The 19,539-nt window shown below is 39.3% G+C and overlaps 1 protein-coding gene across 2 annotated transcripts in view; it reads left to right on the forward strand.

The window, feature by feature from the left end:
* The window catches only part of LOC121313749 (cardiomyopathy-associated protein 5-like), a 35,150-nt gene extending 15,976 nt beyond the window's left edge, over positions 1-19,174 (forward strand). The window contains exons 3-13 of one of the 2 annotated variants that reach the window (XM_041246556.1): positions 4,293-4,388; positions 5,272-5,505; positions 6,101-6,123; positions 7,812-7,933; positions 8,418-8,552; positions 8,993-9,139; positions 12,030-12,177; positions 13,473-13,606; positions 14,720-14,834; positions 15,534-15,710; positions 15,992-19,174. In XM_041246556.1, coding sequence (XP_041102490.1) covers positions 4,293-4,388; positions 5,272-5,505; positions 6,101-6,123; positions 7,812-7,933; positions 8,418-8,552; positions 8,993-9,139; positions 12,030-12,177; positions 13,473-13,606; positions 14,720-14,834; positions 15,534-15,710; positions 15,992-16,238 — 1,578 coding nt within the window. In that variant the 3' untranslated portion in view covers positions 16,239-19,174. The other variant, XM_041246561.1, reaches the window with a different exon arrangement.
* Positions 19,175-19,539: the final 365 nt, after the last annotated feature.

Here is a 19,539-nt window from a genome sequence, read left to right on the forward strand (position 1 = left end):
TAAGTGCAGGATTAAATAAAGTAAAATAGGGAGCAGATAAGTACAAGTAAAAGTGCATTAAAGGCATCGGTAGGCGAGTAAAAGAGTCTTGAACTGGATGCGAACGGGAGGCAGAGAGAACACTAGGTGAACACTAGGCGAGCTGTGGAGTTCTGGATGAGCTGGAGTGGACGGGTGGCGGATGCAGGGAGGCCGGCCAGGAGGGAGTTGCAGTAGCTTATGCGGGACAGTACCAGGGCCTGGACGAGGAGTTGCATGGAATAGTTGATGAGGAAGGGTCGGATTGTTTGTATATTGCTCAGGAAGAAACGGCAGGTGCGTGCTAGAGTGGAGATGTGCTGGGAGTAGGATAGGCAGGGGTCCAGGTTGTTAGTCCAAGGTTCTTGGCTGAGAAGGAGGGAGAGAGCGTGGTAGATTCCAGAGGAATGGAGATAGAGATCAGAGGAGGAAGATGAGGAGGGGAAGAAAAGGAGGTCAGATTTAGAGAGGTTGAGTTTGAGGTGATGCGAGTACAACCAGCTAATGTAGTTACATCAGCAACAAGCATTTAATTGTTTTTACCAAAATCGCGAGTTTCTTCCTTCTGAGTGCAAAAGGCAAAACACAATTCCAAGCAGGTCGTTGCTAGAACAACTGATTAGCCAAGGGGAAAAAAACTGTTAATTTTAACACTATAGCCAGCTAAGAGACACGCCCAAACTTTTTACTGAACAATGTATTGTACTATGCAGTGGATGTGCAGTAAAGTATGGAAAAGTAATAATAATTTTTACCCTTTTAATTTTTCACTTGTGATAGTTTGGAACAAATCTGGGGGTATGTTGTATAGCGCTTTCTATCTATATGTCAAAATGAAATGACATTGGATGCAGTTCATAGTTTTTTGTTTTATGTGGCGGGGATGAATGTGTGTAACATTATTCAAGCATCCCTGTGAAGGGAGCTTCTAGTTTAGTAAATCGTGGCCATTATAAGAAATAAACCTTTTTGTAATTTTACTAAATTGCAGTTGCCGCTGTGTCTTGGTGGAGACAGTTTGCGATAGTGGCTTTATATTAGTGGAGCAACTACATGCACAGCCTTTTTAAATGTGTTGGCAACCTTGACACTGACCTCTGTCCTAATTTGACTGCCATATTACATTCTTCACATGTTACTTCAGGTTCACAAACCATTAGCTCATACATACCATACCATCCCCCTAAAACACCCATGTGTAGCTGTTGTTGGGTATTGTATAAACTGTTTGCAAGTCTACCCGCTCAGCTACCCCCCTATGGGATAGAAGCACTGCCAGGCCAGTTCTAGCTCTCTAATTGGATTTTATTTCTAATTGCCCAACATTGCATTTTGTTCAAAAACCCCTCCAAGGAGCGAGTGCTGCACTGCAGAAACAGTGATAAGAAGCAGATTCTTTGTACTCTGTGTAATTCTTGAGACCGCATGCTTGTTTAAACCTAATGTTATTACACCACAGGCACTTTTTAATGAGAACTTTTATTACAAAGTTTCATTGGAGCTTAGAACTCTCTTAGTGCACAGAATAAAATGCTTTGTCACTGGTTGAAAGAGTGGCTTCACTCGCTGAATGCTAAATTTAGAAACAAGATTTGATACTCAACAAAAAAGTTTGAATTTGCACCAATGTTTTTATTAAAATAAAAATGAAAACAAAATCAACCCTGGCCAAAGGATTACATTTGCAGTATACATTTTTTAAAATTATAGTACAATGAAAAGTATTACACATTTAAAAGTACCGTGCATTTTATTGAATATACAGTTCTAAGTGACCTTTTAAAAAGTATACCCTACCCTACATTGCAAATGAACTGCACTTGAAATCTGCATGTCTCTGCTGATGTGCTAATTTCTCAGCTTTGGGTTTCATCGTGGCCCCAGATACAGGCACAATCTCATCACAGGCATTTTTAAACCACAAAAGCAAGGCACATCCACAGTTTGTAGCTCATAGGCCTGTATTTTTGTATCCTGGTTTTTCAGAAAGGTGGACTAAGTGTTCGCTGGAATGTTGAAATTTGCAGCAAAATCCTTCTTTTTCTTAGTGGTGTGTTATTCACCACTTTCAACACCTCCTTTTTTGTCTGCAAGGATAGTGCTCGTCTTTTTGTGCTGCTTCATGAAAATGCTATTGATGCATGAGCACTATAGCAACTCGAAATGCATCATAGGATCAGTAGTCCCAAAACAGCACTAAAATACAGAACAGAGGCACTAATCTGGGTGCTAGTTATACACTTCCCAATATCCTTTCCTGTTTGGACGAGGGAGATTCGTTTTATTCAACATGTTTTTCCGGAGGGGGGGGGGTCTCTAAAATTACTCGTACAAACAGGAAATCCGTGTTTAGTGAATCGGTATTATAAGATTTCTTGATTTTACAATAAGCGACTGCTAAATTTGGCTGGGACCATGTTGAACATTTGTAGTATCAGGAAATGTTTTTAATCTGAGTTTGTTTTAATGAGAATTGTCTATTAATATTCTTCAGATGTAGGGTCATAGTTTAAGAAACTAAGACACTAATACAGGCATTTCTCATCTGTGACTAAATGCATGAGGAGAAATGTAACTAACAGCTACTTTTAATTAAACATGTGTCTTTAGTAATGAACATGAATTAATAACCTGTTGTCATCTTATCGTTTTGGAAAGACAATTCCTGTTTGTGCTTTCTTCTATCACACAGTAGTTCTGATGAATTCAAGTGACACAAGTGCTTTTAAAGTAAACCCTGTACATAAATTATACATGCTTGGAAGAAGAATGTCTCTCTTTATCAGGTGTGACAGGCGAGGAAAAGTCATATTGCCCCCCAGAACTGGTGTCCTATTTGTCATTCCTGTTTAATAGCCCTGATGTGAAGTGCTGACTGCTTTAGCTTCACTGTCAAGGAGTAGAAATGAATGAAGATTTGAAAAATGCATAGCAGAGAGAGCACCTGTTTAGTTAATAGGAAATATCTGTGAATTATTGTTTGTCTTTACCTATTTATATGCTTTGACTCCAAACAATTATCTTGTTCTTCTTAATTTGCTTCTGAATTAACAACTGAGAACCACTACTCTGTTCGGGCTCAACATAAAAAAACACAAAAAACATCTATTTGGAACTTAATTATAAATTCTGTTTTATCATATTATGAATATTAAATAACATATAAACTGTATTTTATTTCCGAAGGTAAGATTTAGATTTGTATTAGGTGTAATCTTCACCTTAACAACGAACACCACTGAGTTCTATTGGATTTCCTTTGCCAGATCCCATATCTGTCAACAGGTGCAAATATGGCGCCAGCCACAGTAAGTGCTGGCACCAGTAGACAATTCTTTAGCAACCGTAGATGATGCTAGTTTCTCATTGGGTCTGGACTACTCACATGACCCACGCACACTCTTCATCATACACAGGAGAGAAGGTTTGTGTCGTGTGAGAAGTTTAACTGCAGAAATTGGTCGCAAACATGTCTTTGCAGCGTACTTTGACACAATTATCAATGAAATGAGCAAGTCAAAAAGGTATATGGGCCATAGTAGACTTAACAGGCAACGATAAATGCATTTTCTGGTTTTCAAATATTGTTAAATAATGTTTCGCAAGCCTCTTCATTTTACCACAAAAGTTAAACCTATTTTGTAGATTAAAAAATATCATGGTTTGAATAGATGTATATAATCACAGATTTAATTTAAAACCAAATCAGTTGTTGTGGCTAATTGTAAATCTGATCTGTGGCAGGGACAGGGTTAATGTCTCTGCCAGCAACCACAGGTGTGGCCACTCTCCAGTTAGTGCAGACTGGTATTAATTGGGGAGTTGCGGCCTGCGTAGAAGCAGACAGCGTGCACGGGTTTCTTTCTAACTATCAAGTGTAGCTGAATTCAGGAGCTGTTTTCTTAATATGTCGAACATTTCAGCTACTCTGGCTTGCCTTCTTCAGTTTCTTTATTTTTGCAGTTTTGAATTTAAGCAATTATACATATAAATATACAGCACACAATTATGTCCAATAACGTTTATCGGTAAGAACTCATTGAAGAGTGGGGTGGGGGGCTGATAATTTAGCAACAGTCGGCTCTCTGGTGCTAAACTTTCAAAACAGTTTAGCACCAGTTTTCAAACAGATTTGCACCTCTCTGTCAAGTACTTCAGTTGGAGCAATCAATGATATATACTTTGAAATTGGGTTTTTGTGTATACTAATCTTGCATTGCATTACAAGCATGTCTCCATGTGTGCTTCATGTTTCCTGATTGTTTTTCTTACAGAATAAACTAATTGAGTACATATCGGAATTGCAAGGAAGAGCCGCAAAGATTGAGGATCTGGTATCTGAGTTGGAACTGGCCTTTAATACAGTGGAGGTAAGAGTTATTTCTGAAGTTTTCTAGCCTGAAATCTGAAATTCTTTAAACAGGTACTTCAATTCCACAATCAAGGAAGCAGGGAATAGCATCAAGCCGTAACACTGTGTGCATATTTTGCAATAATAAAAAGAATAATCTAAGAATGGTCTAATCCTTTGAGATTAATAGTTCAATCTTGCACTTAATAATCTCCTGCATTTGGTAGTTTGCAAAATGTGAATTTACAGAATTAAATCCTCAGAAAAGATTAGAATAGAACTTGCTGCAATTCTGTACAAAAGAGGAGATGCTGACACAGGAATGTTCATTGTGTTGAATTTGCTGATCCAAGTGATAAGATATTGAAATGACCGATAGGAATCTTCAGAGTAAGAAGAATAAGCTGTATTTGTTCACTCATGAAATAACATTATTTTAGAATTAGTAACACCAGTGCCCTTATTTTACGGTTTCATTTAATTAAGCAATAACACGACACAAAATGAAATGACCAGACTGTACAGAAGTGAAAGGTGATTCACGATGTGGAAGATGCTGAGGGTGTTATTTAAAATGTACATCATTGTTGCCTCCTTTAACAGCTGTCTAAAACAGTTACATGATTATTAGCTTTCAAATGAGCCAGAAATACAGAGCCTGAAATGTAATAACTTGGCTGTGTATGTAACCCTTTAAGGTACAAGGGACATGTGTCCCACAAATACAATGAGGTGCCCAAAATAGGGTTTCAAATTCACTGCAAGTTTGGATCAGTCAGTTTCCTCCTGGTGATACCAGTGTCACTCTGAAATGTATTTGAAGAAGAAAGCGTTTGAGCCAGTGCTGGATTCCATGTGTGTACCAGGGTAAAGTAATGCCGCTGTGTTTGAATAACGCCTAGGAGAACTGCAGCAGGACAGAGCAGCTGCTGGACGATCAGAATGAGGAGATGGTGAAGACAGTGGTGGAACAGTACAGCCAGATGTCTCAGAACTTGGAGGAGGAGAAGAAGAACAAACTTGAGCAGCTGTATGACCAGCTCGTCACCTTCCAGGAGAGCACAGAGTCTGCCAAGGAGATCTTGGAGAAGAGTGTGAAGGAGGTGGAGGAACCAGACGATCTGATCTTCATATCTGTGAGTGCAGCACACACCCCAGTGGCACGGGCCCATAAATAAAGCACCCCCTTCACTTCCTCAGGAGTCAGTCCCCTTCATTGCTGAGGCAGAAAGAGTAATAGTCTGTTCATTGCTGAGATAGAAAGAGTAATGCAGTCTGACCGTCTTTGAGAACAGGGAGAGAAACTGTGTAAAAACATAACTGTTAACTGCCAGCTCATTAGCATGTTGGTAAACAAGCATAGTGTCTTTTTTTTTTTAAGGCTTTAACTTTTTTGCTTTTATGATGGACTTTAGAATCCACAAGCGTGTCTCTTAATGTGTGTGTGTAGGGTATCTTCACCTTAACTGACAGTGAAGCTCATTTGTCAACATGTTCGTAAGCTACTGTACTAATTGTCAGTAAACAAAAAGAAGGAAACAAGGCAGCTTCTGATTTTGATGCATAGGAGAGGAGTGTGGTAAGAAACGCTGGTGCTATTCTCCCTCCACAATGCATTCTTCAGTCCTAAAATATAGTGGATTTACAGTATATGCATTCTTTCTGTAAATTCCATATGTATTTCACTTTACAAACTAAACAAAACCATTCTCCCCTCTTTCTTGTCCTCAGTCCTCCAACGACATTAGCAGAAGGTAACTTTTTGCAGTGAGATACTAACTATGATAGATGCCCAGGCCAGATTGGTTGGATTCTTGTTTAATGTGTATTTATAGCTGCATGACACTTACAAGTTTGTGTCTGGTTTTGTGTGCAGCATATTGGTTAAAGTAAACTTGACCCACCGTTCACAAGGGTTCCCCCCCCCCCCCCCCCCCCTCCCCCATGGACAAAATCTAAACCTTTTTTTGGCTGTCCAGTTGCATGAAATGTTACTCTGAATATCACAATGTTACATTGCTGCAGGAAAACTATTCCTTGGGATTATGAATTCAGAGTTAATCCCAATAAAAGCAGATTTAGTTATTACCCTGAGTACTATAAATCAAGAATACTTTCTTAACAACATTGAAATAGTGTACAGTATTTTAAAGAGATTGTATTTAAGTATATCCTAAAACAGGGCACATCCTGCACTCCACGCAGAGCGCCTTTACCGTCTGTGCCACTGGGGAGCTTCGGAGTCTGAAGTATTAGTCAACCTTTAACAGTCTCGTACATTTCACCACAGTGTGTTAATTTTCTCTTCTATTTTAAATGAACTGCATCTGTGGCCTATTCAAGTCATTAATTAAACTAGACAAGCAGACATGTCTATCTTGTCAATTTTCCAGTATTTTCAGTTCCAGTGGTTTGATTTCTTATTCACAACAATGGGGTGTTCTAATACATTTGCACACATATGCTAGTAAATATTGAGCAATGGAAACATTGACAGGTTTCTGCTAACATATTGCATGTTTCTGTTAGTTTACCATGGTGAGTATGCACATAATTTTTTTCCATGCTTTACTCATACCTTAATGCATTTACCATACTATACTGTAGTTTGGCATGTTTTATTTAGCTTGCATTACCATACTATCTGTGCTTTACTACGGTTTGATTTTGCCATACTCGGCTTGTACAAGGCTATGATGGGCATTATAGTTCTAAATAGATCAAAGTTAATCTGAAGTACTTGCCTCTAATTATTTCACTATTCAGTCCTGTAATAAACAATAAAGTAGTATTGCATAATGCAAAGTCCTTTCATTATAATTAGTGGGTCATAAAATGAAGCTGATTCTGCAATGTAAATTCGATTGAAAACTTAAATGGCTGCAAGTTGCACTGCTCTGTATAGCATGCAATACAACAAGCTTACTGCTAGTCTTTCATATAGCATGCAGTACAGCAGGCTTGCTGCTAGCCTTTTATACAGCATGCAGTAATGCTGCTTGTTTTGAATGTTGCCATGTTTGTTTGAAGATATGATTGTGTATATGTACATCAGTGCACTGTAGTTTGTTGAAAGCATGTTTCAAGGTGTTTCTAAACCATATTTTCAAATCCGTACTGGACACCCATCCAGTAAAGGTGCTCCGCGTGCAGCGGTGAACTGGGATAAAAACAATAATTGGGTATTCCAAATTGGGGAGAAAACTGTGGTAAAAACCATTGGCAATGACAAAAAAAAAAAAAGCGTTGGACACCATTTTATAATATTATAACAATCTTAACTGCTGAAGGTTTAACTACTAAGACATTGACTCGGCTCTTAACCTTGTTCCCTAATGGTTTTTTTGGTGTCTGTACTTAGTATTGATGGGTGTTCATTATTAGACTGTGTTTATTACACTGTGTTGTCTTTAAATGAATACAGCTAGCTTTGTGTTGATAGACTCAACAATGCCCTAGAGACAACAGTAGCTCTAGAACTGGCACCCAGTGCCTTCCCTGTGTTTGAAGATTATGCTAAAACCACCTCGGGAAATGGACAGAAGCTACTGAAAAGCATTGCTGGTAAGAAAGCCCTCAGTCTTTTACACAGAGCAGCTAATGACTGGAGAGAATTATATATACTTTAATAACTAACATGCATTTGTTATGATGTTAAAGGTTTTAAAATATGTGCCTGTGCCTTTTAAAGATAGTCCTATTGCTTCCTGGTACCTTACACGTATCTTGTGCCAGACCATGTGATAAACATCAAATTTGCCAGCAGGGTGCTGCAGTTTATCTATAGAGTTTTCTGAAGAACCAAATGATTCTCAGCACAATAAAAGCTGGGACTAGTGACAATGTTAATAAAAGTAATAGCTAAGGAATTGTGTATTACTGGTTCGCAATCCGAGCTGTTTTTGACCCAACTAAAAAGTGGTACATGAATGATACAGGAGCAATAAGACACCCCATAGTCCTTGCAAACCTCTATAATACATGCTCACAGATTGACTTCTCCTGTCCTGTTTGTCGTGGTTTGCTTATTAAATGCAGTTTTGTTCAGTTCCTCAGACCCCAAAGCTACAGCCGCAGGAAACAAGCTCTGCCACCAGCTCTTCTGTGATGGTCTACTGGAAGGTGAATGAGGGCGATGTTATTGACTGCTTCCAGGTCTACTGTATGGAGGAACCACAGGGAGGTACAGACCACAGCTACTGCTGGCTCATTCATTCACTCCCCATAGACTCTTTAAAAAAAAAAAAAAAAAAAAAAAGAGGCTCTGTCTCTATGTACTCACTCCAACTCGCCTCATTATTTCTAAGGCTTCATTTTCTTAACAGATTTCCTGATTTCTGTGGAATTAACCCATTGCCACGTAATATGTAGCTGCTGTGAAAATTCCCTTACAGTAAAATGTAACTGTAGGAATCTCTACACATTATATTATATTGCTCCTATTACCGTAGCTTGTGGTACACAGGAATCCAGCAAGGAGCCACAGTCATGCTGGCGTCATTTTTTTCAAGCGGTGAAAAAATAACAAGTAGAAGGGAAAAGGCAGCATTCACCCTTTAGCATTGTGTAACATGCCTGCGTTTTCTACTGTTGCCTTGTTAACGTGCATCTGTTTAACTGTAGCCATGTCTGAAGAGTACAGAGTGACAGTGAAGGAGAGCTATTGCACACTGGAGGACTTGGAGCCTGATAAGTGCTATTTGGTGTGGGTCATGGCTGTGAACTACACAGGCTGCAGTTTACCCAGTGAGAAGACCTCTTTTAGAACAGGTAAGAGATGCCTCGTGTTTCTGGAGGATGGTATTTCACACTCGGTGATAACCAGTGCTTGAACCGAGTCGGGACTTGGCAGTATGCAGTGCCGCCTCTTCTATATTCCAAAGACTCATGGACCGTCACTTCTTATACCCAGAAATATGTCCTAAAGTGCATCTAGAGATGTTTGTGAAAGTTGCCGCTGTATACTTGAAAGCATACAGCTTCCTGGGAGTTGTATTTCCCAAGTGTATATGATTCTAATTGGTTTATTTTGTACTATGTGTCTCTCTCTCTCTCTCTCTCTCTCTCTGTCTCTCTCTCTCTGTCTCTCTCTCTCTCTCTCTCTCTCTCTCTCTCTCTCTCTCTCTCTATATATATATATATATATATATATATATATATATATATATATATATATATATATATATATATTGCAGTTTATTTCAGTGATAAAAATGCAGATCCAAATACCACCATCATTTAAATAAAAATCCATTTGTTTGTCCTCTCAATTTTCAATTTCCCTTAACTTTTCATATTATCAGACTGGAAAAAACAAATTGTGCAATTTCACAATCTTGATTTCTTTCTACTGCTATCATGGCCCCTGGAGCTGACCTATCAAAAACAGGTTAATGTAAATCAGTTGTCATTAGAATAGTTTACATAGATAACCATTGGAATGCAAAATCGCAGCAATATTATCACCTCTCTTCCATCTTGACTGACTTCCCATTAACCAGTGCGCTCATTTTAAAAATGCTTTTCTCCTTTGTGAATCTGCCTTGGTGTCTAAGCTCATTAGTTTACCAGGCCCCATGTCAGTTACTGTAATCTGGTAATTGCTGACAGGCATGCATATATATATATATATATATATATATATTAGTGGCTTGCAAAAGTATTCAGACCCCTGACCAATTCTCTCATATTACTGAATTACAAATGGTACATTGAAATTTCGTTCTGTTTGATATTTTATTTTTAAACACTGAAACTCGGAATCAATTATTGTAAGGTGACATTGGTTTTATGTTGGGGAAATATTTTTAAGAAAAATAAACTGAAATATCTTGCTTGCATAAGTATTCAACCCCTGTGCTGTGGAAGCTCCCAGTTTGCACCAATGAAAGAAATCGCCCTAATGAGGACACAGTTACCTTACCATTGGTCTCCACCTGTGAACCATTGAAGTTGCTGTCACATTTTCTGGATAAAAACCCCACTGTTGAAGGATCATTGGTAAGGCTGTGAATCTTAAGGAAAATGAAGACCAAAGAGCATTCTACAGAAGTTAGAGATACAGTATTACAAATGCATATATTAGAGAAAGGGTACAAAATAATATCCAAGTGTTTGGATATCCCAGTGAGCACAGTTGGATCAATAGTCAGGAAGTGGAAGCTGCATCACACCACCCAGGCACTGCCAACAAAAGGCCATCCCTCAAAACTCAACACTCAAACAAGGAGCCACAGAGAGGCCAACAATCATTATGAAGGAGCTACAGAGTTCAGTGGCTGGGAGTGGAGTAATGGTGCACCAGTCAACCATATCAAGAGCTCTGCATAACACTGGCCTGTATGGGAGGGTGACAAGAAAGAATCCATTACTGAAAAAGTACCTTCTGGAGGCACGTCTGGAGTTTGCCAAAAAGCATGAGAGTGACCCAGCTGCGATGTGGGAAAAGGTTTTGTGGTCAGATGAGACCAAGATAGAGCTTTTTGGCCAAAACTCAAAGCGCTTTGTGTGGCGCAAACCTGACACTGCCCATGCCTCAAGACACACCATCCCTACAGTGAAGTATGGTGGTGGCAGCATCATGCTGTGGAGATGCTTCTCATCAGCAGGGACTGGGCATCTTGTTACAATTGAAGAAAGAATGGATGGAGCAAAATACAGGAAAATACTGCAAGAGAATCTGCTTCAGTTTGCTAAACTGAGGCTTGGGAGGAAATTCACCTTTCAGCAGGACAATGATCCCAAGCACAAGGCCAAAGCAACATTGGAGTGGCTCAAGAACAAAAAGGTGAATGTTCTACAGTGGCCCAGTCAAAGTCCTGATCTCAATCCCATTGAGAATCAGTGGCACTATTTGAAATTACAGTCCACAAGCGTCATCCAACCAACCTGAACAACCTGGAGCAAAACTGCCAAGAAGAATGGGCCAAAATCACTCCGACACTGTGTGCAAAGCTGGTACATACTTACCCCAAAAGACTTCAAGCTGTTATTGCAGCGAAAGGTGGCTCTACCAAATATTAATGTGTGGGGGTCGAATACTTGTGCAAGCAAGATATTTCAGTTTTTTATTTCTTAAATATTTCCCAACATAAAACCAATGTCACCTTACAATAATTGTTCAGCGTTTTAAAATAAAATATCGAACAGAACGAAATTTCAATGTACCATTTGTAATTCAGTAATATGAGAGAATTGGTTGGGGGTCTGAATACTTTTGCAAGCCACTGTGTGTGTGTGTGTGTGTGTGTATATATATATATATATATATATGTGTATATATGTATATATATATATATATATATATATATATATATATATATATATATATATATATATATATATATATATATATATATATATATATATGTGCCACTCATGCGCTTCAGATGAATAGTCACACAATATCCTCTCTGTGTTCGTTATTCCAGGCTTCCTTTCTGATTCACGGTGCAGTTGCTTCATATGTGTCCCAAAATGTAAAACTTAAAATGAATAAACTGGAAGATCAAATGGTGGTTTTCATAGAAATCTCTCTGCAGTGGAGTGACACATTTTGAAGATTAAATTGACTCCCATTTGACCTGCGGCCCCCCACACTTTTCTCTGAGTGCGAGTGCAGAGTCCGTGGGATTCCCCCTCTCTCCTGTTGGTTTTGCAGCTCCCTCGGGCCCTGTAATCAAACCGGAGGAATGCACCGTATGCTGGGACACAGCCACCATCCGATGGAGCTCAGCAAACCTGGATGCCGTGGAGTGCTTCACTCTGGAGTACTGCAAGCAGTACGCTTGTGAGGGAGAAGGGCTCAGGTGGGTCAGGCGCTGGAAGGCCACCGCTGTTACCAACATTGATTTCAATGCAACACTCTTGCAATGCTCCAGTACCAGTATTGGTTTCAATGTAACATTCTTGTCAATAATCTAGCAAGATGTAGCACTGATTAACCCTCCTGTTAGGTTTTGGGACTATTTGGCCTGACTCTAATTTTCAATTGGCTTAAATGCTATTTCTTTTCATTTTCTGTGTAATATTTTATGACTTTTCCTAAGTTGGGGTCATGAATTTATACACAGAAAACAGAAGAGGTCATGTATAAAAGTAAGATGTTTTGGGTCACTGTGACCTGTGGAATTTATGTAGATTTGTGTGCAGGAATAAAACAATTATTTAATGTAATAGTTTTGTATTATTTCTGGAAATGGCTGCACCTATCTGGAGCTATTTATAAACAAACATCTCAAACCAAAACATAACAGATGTACCTAAATTCTGAACATGACAGGAAGGTCAATTCTACTTAGAAATACCAAAAGAAACTTCATAAATTCAAAGACAAACATTTTGACAAAAAAAAAAAAAACCCAAAAAACTTCTAGTGGAAATGTTTTCACTAACTTTATTACGTTTATTTTAGTATTTCCAAAATATACTTACAATGCAGTTTTAGTGAGTAATTCATGTGCAGTGCGTTTATTTATTTGACATTACTTTTTTGCCTTCAGTTTCCCATGTAATGTTCAAAGCACTAAAATGTATCCACAGACTAGTTACAGCACTGGCTGGGGGAGGACCAGTCTCCTGACACACACTGTCCCCCTGCTAGTGTCTCAACACTGCCCTCTAGGGGTTCATAAAGGCACCAGGTTAAAACCATTTGAGACTCAACAGAATTCATTCAGCCACCAGGTTAAAACCATTTAATGTAAATGTTAAAACACTCAAGGTCTAAATGAAATGTTTGATATTGATTGCTTATCTGAGCATCATAGATAATAGTATGCCTACTGTATAGTTACTACGCTATGATGAAACTGCAGACTGAATTGTTTTATCCCTTTTAGATGTGTCATTGTTTACAAGGGGGTCCTAGCTACAACAGTCAATTTACATGCAGTGTTGTATTTTGTACAGTATGAAATTTGTAAAGTCACAAATTAAACATTAGCATATATAAATACATTAAATATTACACATGCAAATTTGAAGTAATAAAGTGCTTCTCAAATAGCAGTAAAATATTATTTACAAAACAACCACGTACCTAGTTTGTTTAGTTTATTTTCCATTAAGACACATGATTGTGTTTTTATTGTATCTTTTGTAGGTCTATATCTGGAATAAGAAACTGTGAACAGAAGGTACTTTTACAGCCAAGCGAGAATTACCTTTTCTATATCAAGGCTGTGAACTTTGCTGGAGCGAGTGAACAAAGCGAGGCAGCGCTCATCTCTACGAAAGGTAAGGATGCATCGTGATGTTGTGACAGACTACATCTATTCTTGTATTGATCGAGATAATAGCTATTGCTCCCATGTGTTTGTTATTGAGAGAGGACGGCGCAGCGTGCTTGTGTGTAGAGGGAGGAGTTAGCCTCTGTTATTGAGAGAGGACGGTGCAGATGTGTTCGTGTGTAGAGGGAGGAGTTAGCCTCTGTTATTGTGAGAGGACGGTGCAGATGTGTTTGTGTGTAGAGGGAGGAGTTAGCCTCTGTTATTGTGAGAGGACGGTGCAGATGTGTTCTTGTGTAGAGGGAGGAGTTAGCCTCTGTTATTGAGAGAGGACGGTGCAGATGTGTTTGTGTGTAGAGGGAGGAGTTAGCCTTGGCTTTGTTTGCTCCGGGTCATTTCCAGTGTGGACGAAGGACTGTTTAAATTTGGTTGGTTTTCTGCCAGTAAGCATATGGGACCAAGCATTTCTTTCTTCATTGCTTGCTTGTGATGAATGCCTTATTTGTGACCCATTATGGACATTATTTACTGTGTTTCAAGACCCACTTTGGTGAGAATATGTACAGCATCAATGACAGGTCTTGCTGAATGATGTGTTTGAGTGTCGGCGTTCTGATTCACATTTTGTTTCACTGAATGTTCTTGTTGCATATTTTTTTTCCTGACTCATCTGTTTGTATTGAAGCTCGTCAGGTGTAGTGTATTCTTTGTTGTGACAGGAGGGTTGTCGAGTCCCCGTGGTCTTCAATTTCCTGTCTCCTTTTTGTTTCCGCTTACCCTTAATGGATTAATATTTCATTATCAGTATTTTGTGATGAGGCTCCAGTCGTGGTGATGTTGTGAAATATTTCAATTGGTGGAACGTGTGCTTGACCAATCAGAGCAGCATCTCTGCCTGCTGTTTTATAAAGTACAGTATTATGTAATATACCTCTCTTTTTTTAAGTCAGTTTCAGTAAAAATGGACACGAGAGTTGATCTGACCAGATAGAGGGCTCAAATATATGATTCTCACTCCTGAACGCATTAAAGGAATCCTGTATCCCTCCTGAACGATACCTCGCAGACTTGTCGCCTTGAATGAAAGCCACCCAACCCCTGGCACTCTTCATTTATTCAACAGGTACCAGGTTTCACCTGTTAAAAGAAACCGCCAACTCGGCCCTCGTGCTCTCTGAGGATGGCACTGCCATTCGCTACCAGGAGCAGACCTTCAAACACAGAGCCAAACTCAATGAGTAAGTTTCCGTATGGCTTTAGCTGTTAAACCATTAGTTGTATTGCTGCATTTCTGTGCTATCAAAAATAAAACCTGTATAGTAGTCTGGATTTTAGTCCATTTTAATCAGTCCCTTTAGGCTGTTGGAATTCTGCTGCATTTGTCCCTTTTGAAGTCAGTTTATCACAGGGCCCCTATTAATTAAGATTATTAGTAACGCTTAAATTCATAATGAATTCCAGTGGAATACCACAGGAATAACCCTGAATATCTTGCGCACTTCCTGAGTTCTGGTGTAATTCATTTTGAATTAAATTCATGTGGATTTAATTGCCTGTATTCATTCTATGTTCCTTTGTAACAAATGATACTAATCACATGTATAACACACACTCATGCATGCATGCATGAATGAATACATCTCACAATCACTAGTGGGCGAGTAGGAGGGTATGAATTGGTGAAGAATAACAGTGAATTCATAAGGAATGGATGGAGGAGAAGGGGGAACTTTAAATGTTAAGTCGCTATGAATTAACGGGCTGAAGCATTTCATTTTGAATTCAGATCTCTGAGGAAGTGCACTGGATAGTCAGGTGCTGTTCCTGTGGTATTCAGACAGAACTCTGAATTTGCAGCTGTTGCCTTAATCCCCAGATTTCACAGCCCTGCACTCAAGTGTCTAGTATGTTTTGTTTCACTGTTGTTTCTGTCCCAGCTCTCTGGGGGTCCTGGGGGAACTGCTGCCCCCTCGTGGATATCACTATTGGGAAACTGCAGTGGGCGGCAGTGAGGCCTACAGGATCGGAGTGGTGTATCCCTCCACACCGAGAGACAGCCCCCTGGGGCAGAACAGCACCTCCTGGTGCATTCGCTGCAACTCCTCACCAACAAGGTACTGCTTATTCAGACAGCTTATGCTGCTTTAGTTTCTTTTTCTTCTGCTTCAGTTTCTTCTGCTGCTTCTGCTTTAGTTATTTCTTGTTTCTTCTGCTACTGCTTTGCTGCTTCAGTTTCTTCTGCTGCTTCAACTTCTTTTTTTTTCTGCTTGTTTCTTCTGCTGCTTAATTTCTCCTCTGTCCTGTGCTCACAGGTTCCAGTTCCTCCAGCTATTATCATGATTTATGATTTTCATCATTTATTCATTTATCCTCCTTGCCCTGCTCTCTGTCGCAGGTTCGAGTTCCTCCACAGCAGTGCCCAGGCTGACATCCAGATGGCGGAGCTGCCTCTGCGGGTCGGGACTCTGCTGGATTACCTGCACGGACGGCTGCTGTTCTTCAACGCACAGAGTGGGCAGCTGCTGTTCTCCTACCGGCACAAATTCACAGAGGCTTGCCACCCCGCCCTGGCAGTGGATAGACCCGGGTCCCTGACTCTGCACACAGGGATCCAAACACCAGACTTTGTGAAGCACAGCTAACCACATCACCCTGGGGGGCTGGCTCAGTTGTTATTGTGTGGTTTCTGCATTCAAGAAAGAAATTAAAAAAAAAAAAAAAAGTTCAGTGATGGACTGTGTGTGAATTGGATTTTTTTTTGTAAGGTTGCAGTTTTTTTCATGGTTAATTGCAGCAAATAGTATTTTCTCTGCATTGATTTAACTGTTTCTGATATTTAAACTTGATATTTTGTTGTGAATTAAAGGTTTACAAGTAAATCTAGTTAGACAGATTCTTAACTATGTTATCCATAAATCTAAGATCTGCAGCTTCTGATGTTTTCATAGATGCATTTCTTCTGAGAACTGATCAGGAGCATGTCCAGAAGACCTACAGTGAGCTGCACATATTGATTGAGATTTGAACATATTTACTAGAGTGGAGGCTTACCTATAGAGGTTTGTACATTTGTAGTTTTATCTTCAGAGTGTTATTTTTATTTTTTTAATTGGGCAGCATGACGGATTACCAGTTGATGTCTGTCTGAGGCTGGCCATAGTGTCAGTCAGAAAGTTATCAAGCCATCCTTGTCCTGGATTTAAACAAGGGTGCTGTTTTAATTGTTCTAGTAACCAGTGTTGTCTATGCAATTTTTACTTCATTTATTTCATATGAAATATAGCACACAAAGGTATGATGGCATAAATTGAATTGGATTCTTTGCATTTTGTGGTCTTAAATTGTGTGTGGGGGGGAAAAAAAAAAAAAAAAAATTTAAATCATCCATGCGTATTTCTATCTTTAGAAAGTGTCCTGTAAATCAGATTTTGTGAAATAACTGACGTTTCAATGTACATGCATCATCCTTTGTAGGTCGTGACCCCTCTTTTGAAATGATTACTTGCTGAAATACCCGGTTTCCCCAATTTAGTTTTACATGTAGGATTAATTTATAAATAGAAAGCAGTTTCACAAACTCTAATGTGTGTGTATTTGTATCTGATTGGATGTGTTCGGTGTCAGTCAGTGAAGTGACTCAAAACCACTTCTAAGGCAAAGTCAGATGGTACACAGTGGCAGCCAAAACCAGCTGTACAAATGCAAAAGAATTGCTCGACAAAACTGATGCCAATGTGATATACAGTTTCGTTAACCTGTCCTGCATCTCCTGCACACTAGAGGGCGTTCTCTGTATAGAAACTGGTTTGTCACAGATTACGGTTGAAATAGTGTTTCACCAGCATGTGTAAATAAGGGTAGGGGTGTCACCAAATAGCCATTATGTGTCTTACTTGGGTAAGAAGTTATTTTATTTGTTGGTTCAAAATTTAAGTTTTTACAAAAATAAAATATTGTTAATCAGATCAACAATTATCAATTTGAGGTTGTTTTACAGCCAATTGTGATTGATGTTGGTACAGTATTAGCTATATAGTAGATGATGTGGTTCAGTGAAGCTGCCTTTAAAACAGAACTACACTAAAATGCTTTTTATAAGTCTTGATTGTATTCATTTTGGCCTTAAGTTCATTCTAAGAAGCGTTCTATATTAAAACAGGACAGATAGCACTCCTAGTACAGACAGTGCTGTTGATGTTCTCAGGATTGTTTAACAAAGGGATTCTGTTTTAAAACTGATTTTAGCAGAAATATTCTTGTTGGTGAAGGATATGTTCACTTCTGGTACTGAATACCAGCATGCAAATGGGTAGCACATTTACAGTAATTAGGCTTTCTAGAATATACTTCTTTGCTGTGTGAATTGAGTTATTGTTCCTATTTTAAGAAGGTATTAGTCTAATGCAAAGTGGAAACTTACCTGTGTGAGTAGGTCCCACAGTGGAGGTGTTGTGGCATGCTACGATAGGTAGATAGGTGTGTGTGTATATGTAATTACTTTACTGAACCTACAATAGACCTAGATGTTATAGATGATTATAGATACCATTGCTCATTCAGTTGAATTCAGTACACTGCCGCTCTGCATTCAGAGTGCAGCCCTGTTGGAATCTCCACCATAACAAAAAAATAAGAGGTGGTACATTCCTGCAGGGTGCCTCCAGTTAATCGTGCTGCTTATTAGGATGGGAATACTACTTCAAGTCATTTAAAATGAGCCAGTGCTACCTCAATACTGTACTTTAGTTGTGCACCAAAAGCCAGAACCGCAGATATATTCACACTTAACATGAGTGTCTCTCAGACTAACATGAGGAGCATACTCCTACCATACATACCCCCTGCATAGTTCCGTTTCTAAATCAAATGTTACCCCTACATTCAGGTTTGGGTTATTACGTTGAAAACAACTCTGTGCTTGCAACAGTCAGAATACGCAGGCGCCTGGATTGTGTTGGTTAGAATACGTATTTCAATCACAATGGGTCTGGATTGAGACAACCGAAGGAAAGGAATAAGAAGTCCTAATCGCATGCTCTTATTTCCCCAAGTGATAGTAGATGGGCTGGAAATCAGGAACTTGACTGCTACGTTATGAATAGATTATAGTGTGGAAATAACCAGCATGGTGTTATGAGGAGCTGGTCCCCATCGACTCCCATTCTATTCTGGACAGGACATTTCACTGCGGCAATAAAAAGCAGAGGGTGACATTAACCACACTGACATTAAACACACACGGTTCACTGAGCACCACAAGAAAATGCTGGATAAGGCCAGAGCAGGAGTTCCTTTGGCCTGAGACTTGGTTCCAACACAAGATGCTAATATATTTTATTGTAAATGCCAACCATATGCAAGGCTTGTCTTTGCAACATAATGCTTTAGTCAGTACAGCGGTTGCTTTACTGCTTACTGGACAGCTGTGTGTCTGTATGTTTTTTAGACAATAAGAATAAGTACTATACAAATTCACTTTGAGCTGTTGACCTGGAGTGCTGAGGAGTCCGGTTCACTAATGGGGAATTTCATATAGTGAGATGAAAACTACTGTGCTATACAACTGATGTGTAATAAAATCGGATGGAATTCTTTTTCATTCTCGTGTTTTTCTTCATTTGTATGTGTGCTTGTGTATGCAGGGGTTGCTATGATTTAGATATGAATATATGTAGACTTATATTCTCCTTCTTATAGATACAAAGAATTGGAAACGTCTGCTATAACAATGTCAGGGTGGTCCTGATTCAACATGACGGTTCTGCAAGGCATTCAAATTGTTCTGGAGGGATTTGAGACCATTCACGATGATCTGCACTGATAAATCCATTCAGAGACCTTTGCCAGGGAGTGCACATTTATTCTTGCCACTAGATGTCGCTGTGCAACAAGTCAATTGGGGCCATGAAGTTTAGCTATAAAGTAATCAGCCCTGCTGTGTGT

The sequence above is a fragment of the Polyodon spathula genome, chromosome 1 (assembly GCF_017654505.1).
Source record: "Polyodon spathula isolate WHYD16114869_AA chromosome 1, ASM1765450v1, whole genome shotgun sequence".
Lineage (NCBI taxonomy): Eukaryota > Metazoa > Chordata > Actinopteri > Acipenseriformes > Polyodontidae > Polyodon > Polyodon spathula.